The 14,824-nt window shown below is 50.1% G+C and overlaps 1 protein-coding gene across 6 annotated transcripts in view; it reads left to right on the forward strand.

Annotated features, from left to right (window-relative positions):
• SEPTIN9 (septin 9) overlaps positions 1-14,824 on the forward strand; it is a 271,829-nt gene that overhangs the window by 242,484 nt on the left and 14,521 nt on the right. For all 6 annotated transcript variants that reach the window (XM_050919338.1, XM_050919337.1, XM_050919340.1 and 3 more), the window contains 3 exons: positions 1,953-2,081; positions 2,480-2,561; positions 4,043-4,180. In XM_050919338.1, coding sequence (XP_050775295.1) covers positions 1,953-2,081; positions 2,480-2,561; positions 4,043-4,180 — 349 coding nt within the window. The remainder of the gene's footprint in view (positions 1-1,952; positions 2,082-2,479; positions 2,562-4,042; positions 4,181-14,824) is intronic.

The raw sequence follows: 14,824 nt of genomic DNA on the forward strand, positions 1-14,824 counted from the left end.
CTTAATTAGAAGCATATGAGAAAAACTAACAGGATGACAAATAGAATACCTAATTATCCTATTTTGTTTACAGTTCAGGCAGTGTTAACCTTTCTGTTGCTTGATGAAACTCTCTGCAAAGGGCAAAGAACTATATTTGTTCCCTGTGTTCCTTTTGCACCCACAGCTGCTCTGCCTACTAACAAAAACAAGACTTCCTCCTGTTGGCATGGCTAAAAGCGGGTGGGGAAATAGTACGGGAGAGCAAACCAGTGCAAAAGCTTTTGGGACCTGTGAGCTTTCTGGATACCTGGGGGGAGGGGAAGGGGCATATTTTGATCTTCTGGGTCCTGAAAGGATGGGCGTGGAGGTTGAGTGTGGGGCAGAGACTGGGAGCTCTGACAGACTAAGCTTACTCTGAAGTGTTTTTGCAAATTTAGTTAGAAGCTAGTGGCCCCACTCGTTATCGTGTCTGACAGCATTTTTCCTAGGACTTTTCTAGCACTAGCATTGTGCTATTTCTCCTGGAACATTGAGCTAAACAAGAGAGATGGATTTAGCCCAAGCTGCCATGTGCTGCCCAAATGTGGCCTTTAAGAGACCCTCTGGTCCTGTTAAATGTGACTGATTTCTGGGGCCAGAGCCAATGCTTCATCAGTTTAGCTGAAAGAACCGATCAATCCCCAAACTTAATTTATTCCCCTTTGTGATCCCAACCATAAACCATTGGATTGTGTTTTTAGCCCAGGCCTGCATCATTAGTATCGATCCCCTGCAGGATTTATTGAAGAGGTTGGGGGAAGTGGTTTGTCATGGTGGATGATCAAAAACAAAAGATACAGTTTAGAGTGTCCTCTTTAATATTGGCTGAGATAAAGCTAGAGGGAGCCTTGGAAGGAATGGAATTCATGTGGGACAGACAGTGAAGGAAGCCTGTAGATCAGCCCTCCTGTGAGCCATTTCAATCTGTAAGTCCCTTTAAGAGGATCTTTATTGAAGGGGTCATGGCAGAAGGAGGGCCTGTCTGTTTCCCATCCTCTTATTAAGGAGGAAAATGGTTATTGAAGCCTTATAGGGGGAAATAAATAACTCAAGATGACTGTGTGGCCTCTGTGTTGGCTCAGTTAAGGTTAATAAAGGGGTTCTGTAAACATTAGCCCTTCAGTGCTATGTGTATCTCTGCCCTTATGGGTCGTGTGAGCCGCTGCTGTTTAGCTTACTGACAAACTAGCTATTCGCATGCTCCCCAATGAGTTTGTCTAGTTGTGCCCAAGTGGGCCGTGTTTTCCATCTAGCGTGTCTTCAACCAAGCGAGATCTTGTTCCATAGTGGAGGGACTCACTTGTCTGACTTCGCTCTATGGGGTGCCAGATCCCTGCGCTTTCCATCCCACATCTCCAGGCAATGTCTTCAAACACAGGGGTTTTGTGTTCCACTCTGAACAGGGATAGGCAGCAGAGAACCATATTGATTGCAGGAGGAAGCTGTTTCCACTGAGTGTGTTGCCTCATTGAAAGTGAAAGCATCCTTAGTAAAGAGGGAGCTGCAGTTCCAGTGATCCACACTCACATGCTGAGGTCACTTGACTAATGTGTGACATGAGCAGGAGAACCTTTCCTCGTCAAAACAGATCTGGGCTGAATGGGCTTACAGGAACCACTTTGCTATGTCAGCCAGCGGGGGCACACAACGTGAGCCAGTCTGAAATGTTTGCTCCAGTAGAGGGTACCGGCACACATGTACCCAAGCCAATATGCAGCCATCTGCTTGTGTGAAAAAATATCTCAGAGGGTGTGGAAAATGCTGTTAAATTCTGCAAAGAAACTGTTGGTATGTGCAATGGCACTGCCTGCTGAGTTGGCCCCACCCTAGTTAGCAGAATGTGTTCTTGATGCATGGTGTGGACCGGGAATTCCCATAAAGGTAAAATGGAGTCAATTCCAACTCCAATTCTGACTCTCCCTGTCCTCCAGGTCAGAGTGGCTTGGGGAAGTCCACGTTAATCAACACCCTCTTCAAATCCAAAGTCAGCCGGAAATCCGTTCAGCCAGCTTCTGAAGAGCGAATCCCCAAAACCATCGAAATAAAGTCGATCACTCATGGTGAGTCTCTTGGGCAAACATGCCGTTTGAGGGGTGACAGAGTTCTAGAGGCTTCTCCTAGGCCAAGAGAAGCCAGAGCATCTTCTCCGTATCCACCAGCCTAGACTCCTTTATGCCAGAATGCAATCAGCTGAGATTGCTGGCGGGGTATCGTGCTTCACAGGGGGAGGAGTTATATGGATTATTGAAAGAGCTGAGCTGCATAGTCTCTTCTTTATAATGCAGTTGAAATGCCACTGATGTGATAGGATGCTGTATCTTTGGAGGGCTGCAGGTACCAAGCCGACAGCTGCTTGGAGAGATCTCTGGTGATAAGGCAAGGCTACATACTGGGCCTGTCTCTGCTTGTGGGCTATACCATCTCTCTGTTTCAGATATTGAGGATGTCTCTGTTTCAGATATTGAGGAGAAAGGCGTCCGTATGAAGCTGACGGTCATTGACACCCCAGGGTTTGGAGACCACATCAACAATGAGAACTGGTGAGGAGAACAGTGCCCTGGGCTGTGCTGCTGCTTGGCTGGCATAGGCCTTCAGTCATGCAGACCACCTGTGGGGGTGGGGACTCACTTTGCACCACCTTTCCTTTGCTCCTGGGCATGGAATGGGCCTAGGCGCATTTGCAAAGATGTGGATCCCTTGTGGCTTTCATTCTGCCTAGCTTGGCTGTCGAGGGGCGGGGAGGGAGGCTGGAGATGCTGAACAGCTGGGCTGATGAGCTGCAAAGGGAAACCAGAGAATCCTGCCAGCTTCCTTCCCTGGCAGGCTCCAGTGCAAAGGGCTATGGTTAGTCAGCCTTCTCTCTGCCGGAGGGGGGAGCCCAACCATCCCAGAGTGCTGCTTCACGGGCAGGGCAGGTGCTGACATGACTGATCCCCTAGCCCTTCCTACGTCTGCTGGAGAGTTAGCAGCTGTGGGGAAAGTCTTTGGGGCAGCCACCACCTCTGAACGTCCATCCATGTGTCCCACTCGTGGGGGGGAGGGGTGCAAAAGTAATCAGTTATAAATATCTGTAATCCCCCCCCCAACACACACACACACACACACACACACACACACATACACACGTGGTGATGAGGTTGTGTGTGTGTGTGTGTAACATTGGAAGCATACAGACAAATTTGAGGGTGACCAATGTCTGGGGTGGGGGCACACAAGCGCCTTTTTTTTTAAGCCCATTCCCCTGCCCCCCAACCTCGCTCTAAATACATTGTCTAGGAAAGCACTACAAGCTCTGTTAAACTTTCTGGGGCACTGGCAGGTCTCCCACAGGCTGGGCTGCTGTCTTTCCCAGAAGTGACTCCCGGTGAAGGGTTATGGCTGGGATCCTGGCGTGGATGGGGAAGAGCAGGAAGATGGCAGGGCTAAGCAGTCAGGCTTTCTAGGGCTTATCTGACCCCCCTGATGTGCTGTTCATGAATATTTCTGTTCTGAAAGGGGCCAGAGCCTAGCTGGTCACCGCATGTCCATTACTGCAGCAGTAGAGGGGCTGTTGTGGGCACTAACACTTACGATGCCTGCTTACCATTGTGAGACGCTCGCATTTGGATGGTGGAGCCCAGTTGTCCTCTTGAAGTGGTTGCAGGCTCTGCACTGCCTCCCAGTGCTAGAGGCAGAGCTCACAGCCAAGAAGCTGAGCTGTCCTGCTGCCACGCATCCAAGTTGTTCCCCTTGTTGAGTGCCAGGACTGGGAGGATTCCCAGAAAACTTGGCTCCTTTTAGAAAGGTGATAAAACAAGATTTGCCATTCACACAGGACTTGGGGGATTCTTTTCTTAGCCACCTGCAGCTGTGGTATGAAACATTCCCATGCTTTTACTTGGGGGCCCAATTCTGCAAGATGCTGAGCATTGTCCACTCCCAATGACTCTCCCTTTCAGAATCCAGTGCAGAGCGTAGCCTGTGGGTGGTTTTAGAGTCACTGCATGAGTCCTGTCTCACCTGTGTATGTCTTTCTGCACAGCTGGCAGCCCATCATGAAGTTCATCAATGACCAGTACGAGAAGTACTTGCAGGAGGAGCTCAATGTTAACCGGAAGAGGCGGATCCCAGACACCAGAGTTCACTGCTGTATATACTTCATCCCAGCCACCGGCCATGCGTATGTACCCTCCTCTTCAGGAGAATGATCTTTCCTACTTAGGATGACGGGTGTGTGTGTTTGTGGGGGTGGGGTTATGATCAAGATTGAATCTACTTGCCTCTCTGGTGCTAGCTGTCTCTGTCGTTAATCTTGCCCAGAAGTTGCTAAGAAATTCAAAATCGCTCTGGTTTGTGACACCTTACAATAACTTTTTCTAATCAGTCATCTTTAGTGTGAATACTACATCCTGTTTAGCCAGGTTCTGGTCACTTCCTGTATGTTGAAGCATGCACACATGGACGGCTAGGTGCTCTGTATACAATCCCACACAAGTAACATATGAATACAGTAGTTCCTAATGCTTATAGCTAGCTCCCTTCCCCATCTAGAGCTGCTAGTATTAACACAAAGCAATCCTAGCCAAGCATAGGTAAAACAAATATACAGGCCTCACTTCATTTCCCGCTCTCCCCGCCCCCGCCGGACAGATTAAACAGTCTGTAGCATCCCAAGAGTCCATGTGAGTAGTGGCTGAAATCTGATGGTAATGTGCTTGCCAGTGTTTTAAAGTGCCTCCCTACCGTGCTGTCTGTTTTTGTTAAGCAAGGATCCAGTTGTCTTAGCAGTATAGAGCAGACCGAACCAGTTGGTACTGAGCCTGAAGGGAGTATTTATAAATAGAACTTTTAACCTGGAAGTGATCATGGCCTATTTCATGTGTAGCCTCGTTTCTGTCCCTGGCACCTCTAAAAAGCAAGTGTCCAAGTGTCAGGACCTAGAATTTTCATTTGGTTTGTGGCGATTCCTTCACTCGAGATCTGGCCGCGTCTACATGGGAAGTTTCTTCTGTATAAACAAGGTATGAACTTAACCCTATATAGTTATACTAGTCTAACCCACTGTGTGGGCACTTTTGTTTGGATATGAGTCACTTGTTTTGGTTTCACTTACATCACTTGGGAAGGGGTTTCAACTAAACCAAAAAAAAAGGGCACTCTTCTACTGGAATAATTGTCCCGGCGTGGAATGTTAGACAGGTATAACTATACCTGTGAAACTGACCAAACTTTCCCATGTAGACAAGACCTTAGTCTCCTTCTCCATTGGCTTTAGAGAGAAAAGTCCTTGTCAGTGTGAATGGCCCTGCACATACATTAGCAAAGAGCAGAGATAGTTGCATACGTGCAGTCTGCAAAGACCCCAGGGGCCTTGGATTGTCTGATTGGGTTGTCTGCCTGGACTCTTTATCTGTTGCAGCCTTCTGTTAGGGGCAGAGGGAGCTGATGGAGCTATCTGCTTTGGGATGATCAGGTAAAATAAAAGGCCTTTTCTAGAAAAGACTCTAGGTCTGGTGACCTGGCAAATCCCACTCTTCGGCAGAAGAAGAAAAGGAGGCTCTGAGCCCTCCGCTTGTGTGCAAGGAGCATTGGAGTTTTAGAAGGGGTGACCGCTTGCAGGCCATTGAACCCTTAGCACTGCGACTGTGCCACTGACCCTGTCGTGCACCCAGCCGCAGGAGTCTGCGAATGCAGCTCTTGAGGTGGAGCAAATGACCCATTCCACGGCCCCCTCCCCCCTCCCTGGGAAAGCATGGAAAGTGCCCTCCTCCTGTGTGTGGCCATGGTGTGTGCGGGGGAGGGCACTGACATGTTAGCCTCATCCCTCTGCCTGTGCCTCTCTAATGGCGTGTTCTGGTTTCTCTCACCCGGCTGCTCCCAGGGTAACAGTGTTTGCATGGAAGTCCAACTCTCTGCTTCCTTCCTCTTGCTCTTTCTCTCTCCCTGCCCCCGCTCTCTCTCCAAAGAACATGTGTTTCCAATATAAGAAAATGGCCCTGCAGTTTGAGAGGCTTCATTACCATGCTGCACGCAACAGGCTCCTTCCCCTGCAATAGCCTTTGGCTGCGTGTAGCCTGATACCCTAGCTGGGGGTTAGAACCCGCTTGCTTGGCTGCCGTCTCAGGTTGCTTCTCCTAGGGCCACGGTTTCCTGCCCAGGTGTCAAAGAGGACATCTGGCTCCTGACTTTCGCCTCCCGACAGAGGATGCATATATGCGCGGGAACAGCAGGACATGCTGAGGCCATAGACTACAGCTCAGGGGGAGGGAGGACCTTTAATGGGAATATGGAGTGGATGGGTGTGACAAAGTGGGACTGTTCTTAATGTTTCCTCTGAATTCTGTAGGAGTGCCTCAGTTTCCCCTATGCATTTCTTAAGTCTCTAGGAGGTGTGACTGTTGCAGAGCAAGGGGCCAGTGTGCATAAATGTCCGACACACTCTCTCCTGGCAACTAATGGCCTGGACCCTTCCTCCCTGCAAGGTGATAGCTAAAGGTGTTGGAGAACAAAGGAATCAGGTGACCTCCTGGCCCAGGAAAGGAACAAAGCAGAGGCATTTGGGGCTGTCTGAGGTCGAGGAGTGAAGTGCAGACGTGAGTGTCTGGCTCACTGCCCCCCAAAATGGACCCGGCTGGTCCTGTTCTCTGTACCTACAAGCTCTGTTTTAGACCGTGTTCCTGTCATCTAATAAACCTCTGTTTTACACGTCTGACTGCGAAGTGGGGGTGCAGGACCCTCTGGTTTCCCCAGGACCCTGCCTGGGCGGACTCACTGTGGGAAGCGCATGGAGGGGCAGAGGATGTTAAATGCTCCAAGGTCAGACGAGGAAGGTGGAAGCCGTGTGAGCTTCTTGCCCTGAAGACAATCTGCTCACTGAGAGGAGACTTCACCAGAGTCCTGACTGGCTTTGTAGGGAGCAGTTCCAGAGCATCACCTGAGGACTCCATGACAAAGGGAAATACTTGCTCTCTCTGAGTTGTGATGTGCAGTGTTTGAGTTCCTGATGCCACACTCTGGCTAGTTTCACGTCTTAATTTCTTATTGCCATTGGCATCTTCCTCCTGTCCTTCATAATCTCCCCTGCTCTCCTATAGAGTTGCCCCATGCTCAGAGGTTATGGGCTAACATGAGGTGGACTCTCTTCCCACTGTTGAGTATAGTATTGTTTGAAATGACCATAAGCCTTTTCAGAGAGTGGTGAGCAGGGAAGCAGCTTCCTGTAGTTTTACGTAAGCAAGGCACGTCCCTTCGTGTTGGCTTTGTGCGTCTCTAACACAGCTGTGAGCTGCAGATGCTAGTATAACCCACACATCTTCTGGGTGTGGTGTTTTGTCCCATCTAGTGGCACCGAGACCACAGAGAGAGATTAATGAGTCTGCTCTGCAGCTTTAGCTAAAAGCCATGTGGCTTTTAGCTCATACAGTAGAGACTCATGCGTTTAGCTCCAGATTCGATCCAGCCTGCCACCATTACACTAGCACTGTCTGGAATATGCCACAAGTGGAGGGAACTGGGACAAGAACCCTGGTGCTTTCGCTCTCCAGCCACAGGCCTCTGTCACTTGAGCTACCTTAGGAGGTAATGACAGGTACTCTGTGGGTCCCCACTGGGGGCAACATCACACAAATTGCAATGGGGCGGATCACTTGATGATCACCTGTTCTGTTCATTCCCTCTGAAGCACCTGGCATTGGTCACTGTCAGAAGACAGGATCCTGGGCTAGATGGACCGTTGGTCTGACCCACTATGGCCATTCTTATGATGCTCACCAGAGGTGTCCCCAGAAGTGATAACTCTCTGTGTGGTGGTTCAGCCTGTCAGGATGCTCCTGCCTGAATAACCTGCTTTAATTTGGATCCCAGTTTTTCTTGGCAGCCAGCTCCCTCTCCATGGTCTCACCGACACATCTTACTACTGTTAATCATTTGCACCAACTAGAGAAAACATGCTAGAGGGATTAATCTCGATGTTGTTCTCAAGCTCCCTGCGCTGTTCGGATTTCCTTTTCAGGGGCGTTCTGCCCCTTCATTGACAGTGGGAAGTAATGCAGTGGCCCTGCTGCTTTCCAGACCTGATGATTCAAAGACAGAGCATTACTCTTATTCTCCCTTCCCAAACTGCACAGCAAGGATTCCTAGCACCCTCTTGGCAGCATGTGGCTGCTTCTGCAGCCGGCAGTGTGCAGAGGGTTAGTTTAACCTGCAGTGTCCTGTGAAGATGGGGACTGGCTTAGAGTTAATTCTGCTTTCTGTGCCAGTTGCATTTGGATTAATACCTGCTCCTCTGGAGCTGTGTTTTTGTTGTTGTCGTCATAAACATTTAACATACATTCAGAACCCATCAAGACTGGTGAATCCCTGAGTGACTTTTACGAGACTGTTGAAGATAGCGCTCCAGTCTGTGAGCCAGAGATGTCCTGTCCCATTATAGCCCTGGCCTGATAGACTGCTCGGTTCCATTTCAGACTCCACTGTAGACGTTGAGTAAAAGGTTTGTCTATTCCTCCCGTAGAGTGGAATCCAAGGGTGAATCAGCTGATGACTTTTCCATCTCCTAAGGACACATCCTCAGCTCTGTCTCCCATCAGTCAGGGCAGACTAAACTAATCTAGTTTGTGTCCTGCCCTCCTCGTAAGGCCCCAGTAAAATGATGTTTACAAAGACTAAGTAACATGCTGGCAGGGGCTTTTGGCCATGGAAGTAAAGCCCCAAATACTCACCACTCAATAAATTCCACAGCAGGCTCTGCGTGATGTCTGGAAAGCACGGCTTGACTCTGAAAAGTGGCTGTGAAATACAGCACTTTCTCACTCACCGGCTGTGCGGCCTGTGTGTGTTGGAGCCGCTGCTTCTGACTGTAACAACACCATCCAGTTTCCTCTCCTGTTAGTCTCCCTGCTATGGGAGAGGGAGCTAGATTCAGTTCCGGCTTGTGCCTCAGCAGGTTCCTGTTGTGCATTTAGGTATGTCTACATGGAGCTTGCTTCCTGCATGGGTAGACAGACGCACACTAGCTCTGCTAATGACTTGCCCGAGTGTGTCCCCGGGGGTGGGGTGGGATTGTGCTCAGGTGGCTAGCCCAAGCCCCGCCCATGCCGCAGCAGCCATTGTGCTATTTGTAGCATGCTAGCTCAAGCAGAGCTAGCATGCGTCTGTCCGCCTGTGCCGGGAAGCACCCTCCCAGCTTCTGTGCAGAGGTACCCTTACTGGCGGTGGTGGTGGAGCCCTGTGTGACTCCACACGGGTGTTTTGTTCAATGTACCAGTCGGAAGATTTTATTTCTTGCTATTAGTTAGATCTGGGATGCCACTGACAGGGTATTCTGTGTCTGGTCCTCCCAGCAGCTTTTATTCCTTAACTGCATTGTAAGGGAAGAAGCAAGAGCTGAGTCTGCCCTAAAAAGTTCCTTCTAATTTTTTACATCCGTGTGCGGAATGAATTTTATGTGCACCATATGGAGGCGATATGTGGTGAGGTGGGGCCCAGGCGTCCAAAGTGGGGAGGGAGCTCAGGGCTGGGGGTGAGGGCTCTGGCTGGGGATGCAGGTTCTGAGGGTGGGGCCGGGGATGAGAGGTTTGGGGTGTGGGAGGGGCTAGGGAAGAGAGTTGGGATGCTGGGGAGGGGTGAGGGCTCCAGTTGGGGGGTGTAGGCTCTAGGGTGAGGCTGGGGATGAGGGGTTTGGGATGCAGGCTGCCACAGGTCTGAGGCAGGGAGAGAGGACTACCCCCGCCCTCTTTCGCTGCGGCAGCTCCAGCTCCCCTGTCGCAGCTCTGCATGCCCCAACTTGCTCCCCACCCACCCCCTACCTCTGTCCTCTCCAGGCCCCTGTGGCTGTGCATCTGCATGGCCCTTGATAGCCTGCTGCATGGCCATGCAGCTTAGAGGGAACTTGCCTGCCCGATCCCACCTGTGCTAGTGAGCCCAGCTGTAGATAATCTGAAGGGGCCATATGCAACCCCAGCAGTAATACCCCATTCCCTCCCGCAGCCCCAAATTCTGTGGGGCTGAGTAATGGTCACATAACAAAAAGGAAGGGAAAGGTTTTATAGCCACCCAGTGTGTATATTTCAGCTGCGTGGAACAATCCCCTACCACAGTTCCACTCAGCTGTGGCTTGTCCTCTTTCTCTAAAGATCCTTTGCCTGTGAGGCAAAGGCAGTTTCTCTTCTTCATGTTCAGTCACAGATCTGGGCTTCCAGAGATCTTACTGGGAAAGAATTAAAATATAATCAGTTGCCTCTTGTGAACTGCACCCAAAGTCTGCTTATGACTCTGGAATGCAACACTGCTCACAGGAGATCCGGCATGTTTTTGTACTGTGATCATCCATCTTTTCTTGCACGCTTTATTCAGCAGTGAAAAAGTTAATGTGAGCACCAAAATATTCTCCCTTAGGTTCCAGGATCAGCCCCCCTATAGGGACAAATAGGAGTTCCCATGCCAGGAGTGGATGTGCCCAGTAGACTGAAGCAAACAGCACCAGCTATTCCACACACGCTTTTCACCACCATAAGAGCTAATTATTAGTCACTGGAGGATTCCCCTGACCCCTGCACAGTACCCTGAGCCAAAAACTCCTGGCTGTGCTGCTTTGCTCCTTGCAGTAGGAAGCTGGGAATGGAGTACCTGAGGCTAGAGTAAGCCATCTCTCCCCACCGCTGCTACAGTGGCCATATCTATAGTGCACATAATAACTATGAAAGGGTTAATTTGTGCGTAAGCCAGTTCCCAGTGCTGGTGACTTCTCAGGTGCATTCAGCCAATGAATTTGTTCTGCTTTAATGTCTGTAACTTAGTCTAACGCTAGAGCTTTCCTGGCTAGACTTCCAGTTAAAAGGCCTCCTTTGGGGAAAGTCCTGTGGAACTTAATAGAAATCGTATTTTTGTATAGGGTTGTGTGTGGGTTTTTTTTTTTTTTTTAACTGTCCAATAGAATTTAATAGCAAATTGTATAGGATGGTCCAAAAAACATACAGAAACATGATTTGCTCCCTGTGAAACTCAGTTACTTCTCTAGAGTCTATTTGTTTAATCTCTGTGGCTTTCATTTCATAGGAGAGTAATAGCATTTTCAAAGCACTTTATAAAGGCAGCCAATCAAGCTTCCTAACACTCTGTGTGGGAGGAAGAGAGGGAAGTGGTCCCCACATTAAAGGTGAGAGGACTGAGACAGAGGTTACTCCATGTCTAAGACCACACACCTTTAAATTGTGTCTGTGTCAGAGCTGGGGTTTGGCTTCAAGAGACCTGGATCGTGTCTCTTATTACTGGACCCTGCTGCCTCTCGGCTCAGAGCTGGCCCAGTGTGCTCTGCTGCTACCGGGGAGCTGTGTCAAAGTGTAAACCCCAGCAGCCAGCCTGGCTGTCCCATGCCCTGTCCTGGTATCTAGCCCCGAAGCAGGAATGCTGCTCACTGCAGTGGTATAGAGAGAACTGCTGTTTGGGAAAGTCCGCTGACCTCGGTTCTCTAGCAGTCGGAGGAAAGAGCTCAGCAGGATGCCAGGAAGCTCTGCCTTGGGGACTCTGGGAAAGCACAGGGCCCCACAGTGCACAGAGCTTACTCTGTTTGGTCTCTTCTGACAGAGCCTTACTATGGTGGGGTGTGGGGTGCAGGATTATGGCCTCATGAATGGTCTAGGCCTACTGGGGTCAGATAGGGGACCTGGCTGATAACAGAGAAGAGTTTGCATCTCTGAGTCCTGCTGCTGCCCCTACAGTCACAAGCCTCCTCGCTGATGAACAGGTTCACACCCCAGCTCGTGAGAGAGCAGAAGCCGCAGCCAGCAGATTCACTTAATGGGGTTTTAGAATAGTCTTTATGGGCCAAACCCTCTGCTCAGTGGAGCTACAGAGAATTAGGCCCCTAGATGCCTTTCCTCCCAACAAGTGTTACAATCAGCCTGGTGTCAAGTATCAGAGAGGTAGCCGTGTTAGTCTGGATCTGTAAGAGCAGCAAAGAGTCCTGTGGCACCTTACATCTGTTAGTCTATAAGGTGCCACAGGACTCTTTGCTGCTCTTACAGTCAGCATGAGAATTCTTACGCCCACCACGGAAATGCAGCCACTTCTGGAGGGAGTCCTCTGTGGCAATGTTGCATCTATGTAGGGCAAGAAATGGAGACGAATGCCCTAATGAATTGAAACTTCAGGGCATGGGGATTGAATTGCACGCACTGGAATTTGTTTGCTATGGTGGGGTAAAAATCTTCTTATAGACTCAGGGCCTTCTTTTCAAAGACCACACTGGGTGAATGCTGGGAGCAGTGCAGCCTGCCTCATGGGCTCGCGTTTCTGCTCCTGCAGCCTCCCCTCTGGTCTTTCACACCATCTCACCATTCTTGGTGCAAGAGCCACCTTCCCAGCAACTCTTGCCACCTGGAACAGCTTTTCTGTATCTCTCCACATCCCAAGTCTGCCTGTACCTCTCTCTGGAGATATGCTGGTGTTGCAACTGTGTTGTTTGTCAAGTTAGAGCATCGACGGAAAACCAGTCATCGGAAGGACGCTACAGATTAAAAGGTGCCTGGAGCTCTTAATGCTGTAAGATCCTTAAGGTCAGAAAGGATTGGGACCGCTGTTTTAGGGCTTGTATGAAAGGCAGCAGTGCCCCCTACTGCTGTGCAGGAGCATTGCCGCAGTGCTGAGCTAGAAGGAAGAGCCCCAGCGACTGAGTCAGAGTGGGCTGGTGGTATGGGATGCTCATAATCTTGCAGCTGTGTGTGCTCAGTCAAGAGCACCTCCTCTGCCTCCTCTCCCCCATATTAAGTGTGCACAATCTCGTATATTGTACATAGGAGACTGGCCTTGGCTGTTAAGAATACCGCAGCACGTAGAGGAGATGCATTGCTGTTGCCCAGTCACCAAACCCCACTGGGATGGGCTAAGCATGTCGTGCAGATGCCAGCAGATCCAAAGCTATGCAGTTGGCTGATGTCGGACCTGGGTGCAGATGCGGTTGTGTGGCTAGATGTGGCTTTGCACACTGCTGTTAGAGTAACAAAGGCCCCTAAAGTTCTCGGTGGACCAAGGCAGGCTTGGTCACTGGGCTCCGACATTGAGATCAGAGTTAAATCCAACGCACTTCTGTTTGTGACTCAATCTGCATTGGCCACGTGTACATCGTCGTCTTCCATCTAAAACAAAAGCCGATGAAAGAGGCAGGAACATGCTGTCAGCGGGGGTGGGGGAGATTTTTAAAGGGGAAAAGCTGTTTGAAAAATTGCAAGGAGAACAGGAGGGAAAGAAAGTCCTTGGGGAGAGAAATATAAGAGTGATGCATGCGAGGGGGGTTGGCAAATATATTATGTAGAGTTCCAAACAGCACTCACCAACAGGAGTCTGCTCAGTTGTGTACTTGGAGGTTTTCTTTCCAAAGCCAAACTAAGCTCTTGCTTTTCTGGAGCTCAAGACAATCTGTGACTGCAGCGTTTGTATTAGGACCTAGTTCTCCCTAATGCTAATAATGTGATCTCTAGGCTTTTGGGTGTATTTGCCCCACTACCGCTGCTCTCTGTGTAGTAGCGAGACCACAGCCTCTCTTGTGTTGAATCTCTCCACGTCCTCCATGCTTTGTGACCACAGCTGCACTGTGGCCAGCTGAATGTACAAGAGGAATTCTAGGCTTGCGCTGGCCACAAGGCATCTGAATGAGACACTGCTGGCAACTCAAAGCTAGCCCCTGTCTTACAGAATTGGTATTGCTACAAAGCTTTGTAGCAATCCCAGTTGTGAAAGGCAATGGTTAGCTAGCCTGGCTCCCAAGCAGGAAGTGGACTTGCCTACCTGGGAGGTGAAACGCTGTGAGTTGCCAACATTCTCTCCTTCCTTGAGTACAGAGGTGTCAGTCTCCCGGCTTACAGAACAGCATTGGGGTTTGGGAGAGCTGGGGTGTAGACCCAGTTCTGCTGCTAAGTTGCTGTATGGCCTTGGGCAAGACATGTTGGCCGCTCTGTGCCTTGGTTTCCCCATCTGTGAGCTAGGATGGTGAGACCAGGATTGATTAATGTGAAGTTGCATTAATTTAGCGTTAGCCCTTTGGCTCCAGTGCTGGCCTGGCTGTGCCCTTTCCTCACACTCCCTGCTTCCACTACTACCCTGACGTGCTCTGATCAGTTTCAGGCAGGCAGATTCTTTGGGATTTCCCTCACCCAAGGGGCTTCAGTGCTCGTAAAGGGTCCCTGTTTCCCAGCACCATACATGGCAGTGCGCTCGCTTCTTTCCAGTAGCTTGTTGTTCTTACCACTCTGCTTCCCAAGCTGTCTGGGGTCCCCTCAGCCCCAGGGGAATGGTTTGGTCTCCCTGGCACTGTGTCTGGCTGCCTGATGAGGCAGTCGGAGCGGGCGGGGGGATCGTGCCTCACTCAGGCCAACACAAATAGCTGCAAATCCAAATACTCAAATTGTGTGTGTGCTTCGCGAGGGGCAGGAGCATTCAGGATCCCAGCAGCATCCGGGCCAAAAGAAACAGCCCCGGCCTTGTGTTCCAGCATTTTGCCTGGGTGGATGGAATTAGCTCCGTTACGGTGTTGGCCAGCTGTTAACAAGACCGGAGGCCACGCTTGGTTTTAGACAGGCTTCTAGCTGGGGTCCTAAGAAGGACAGTCATTTGGATTGTGAATTCTTTGTAGCTTTGGGGCATCTGTTTTCCCCTTTACGCTTCATCTCCTCTGTAACCCTGCTGAGGAAGTAGAGTAATCTGTTTCACTGCTACTGCTCAGTGTGGGGATTAACCTAGTCCTGCTTTTTAGCTGCACTGACAGGTCTGTCGTTTTGGGTGAAATTCACCCCTGTGCAGAGGAGTCAGTACAAAGCGTGTGGTCCATAGG

This window comes from Gopherus flavomarginatus, chromosome 12, assembly GCF_025201925.1.
Source record: "Gopherus flavomarginatus isolate rGopFla2 chromosome 12, rGopFla2.mat.asm, whole genome shotgun sequence".
Taxonomy (NCBI): Eukaryota; Metazoa; Chordata; order Testudines; family Testudinidae; genus Gopherus; species Gopherus flavomarginatus.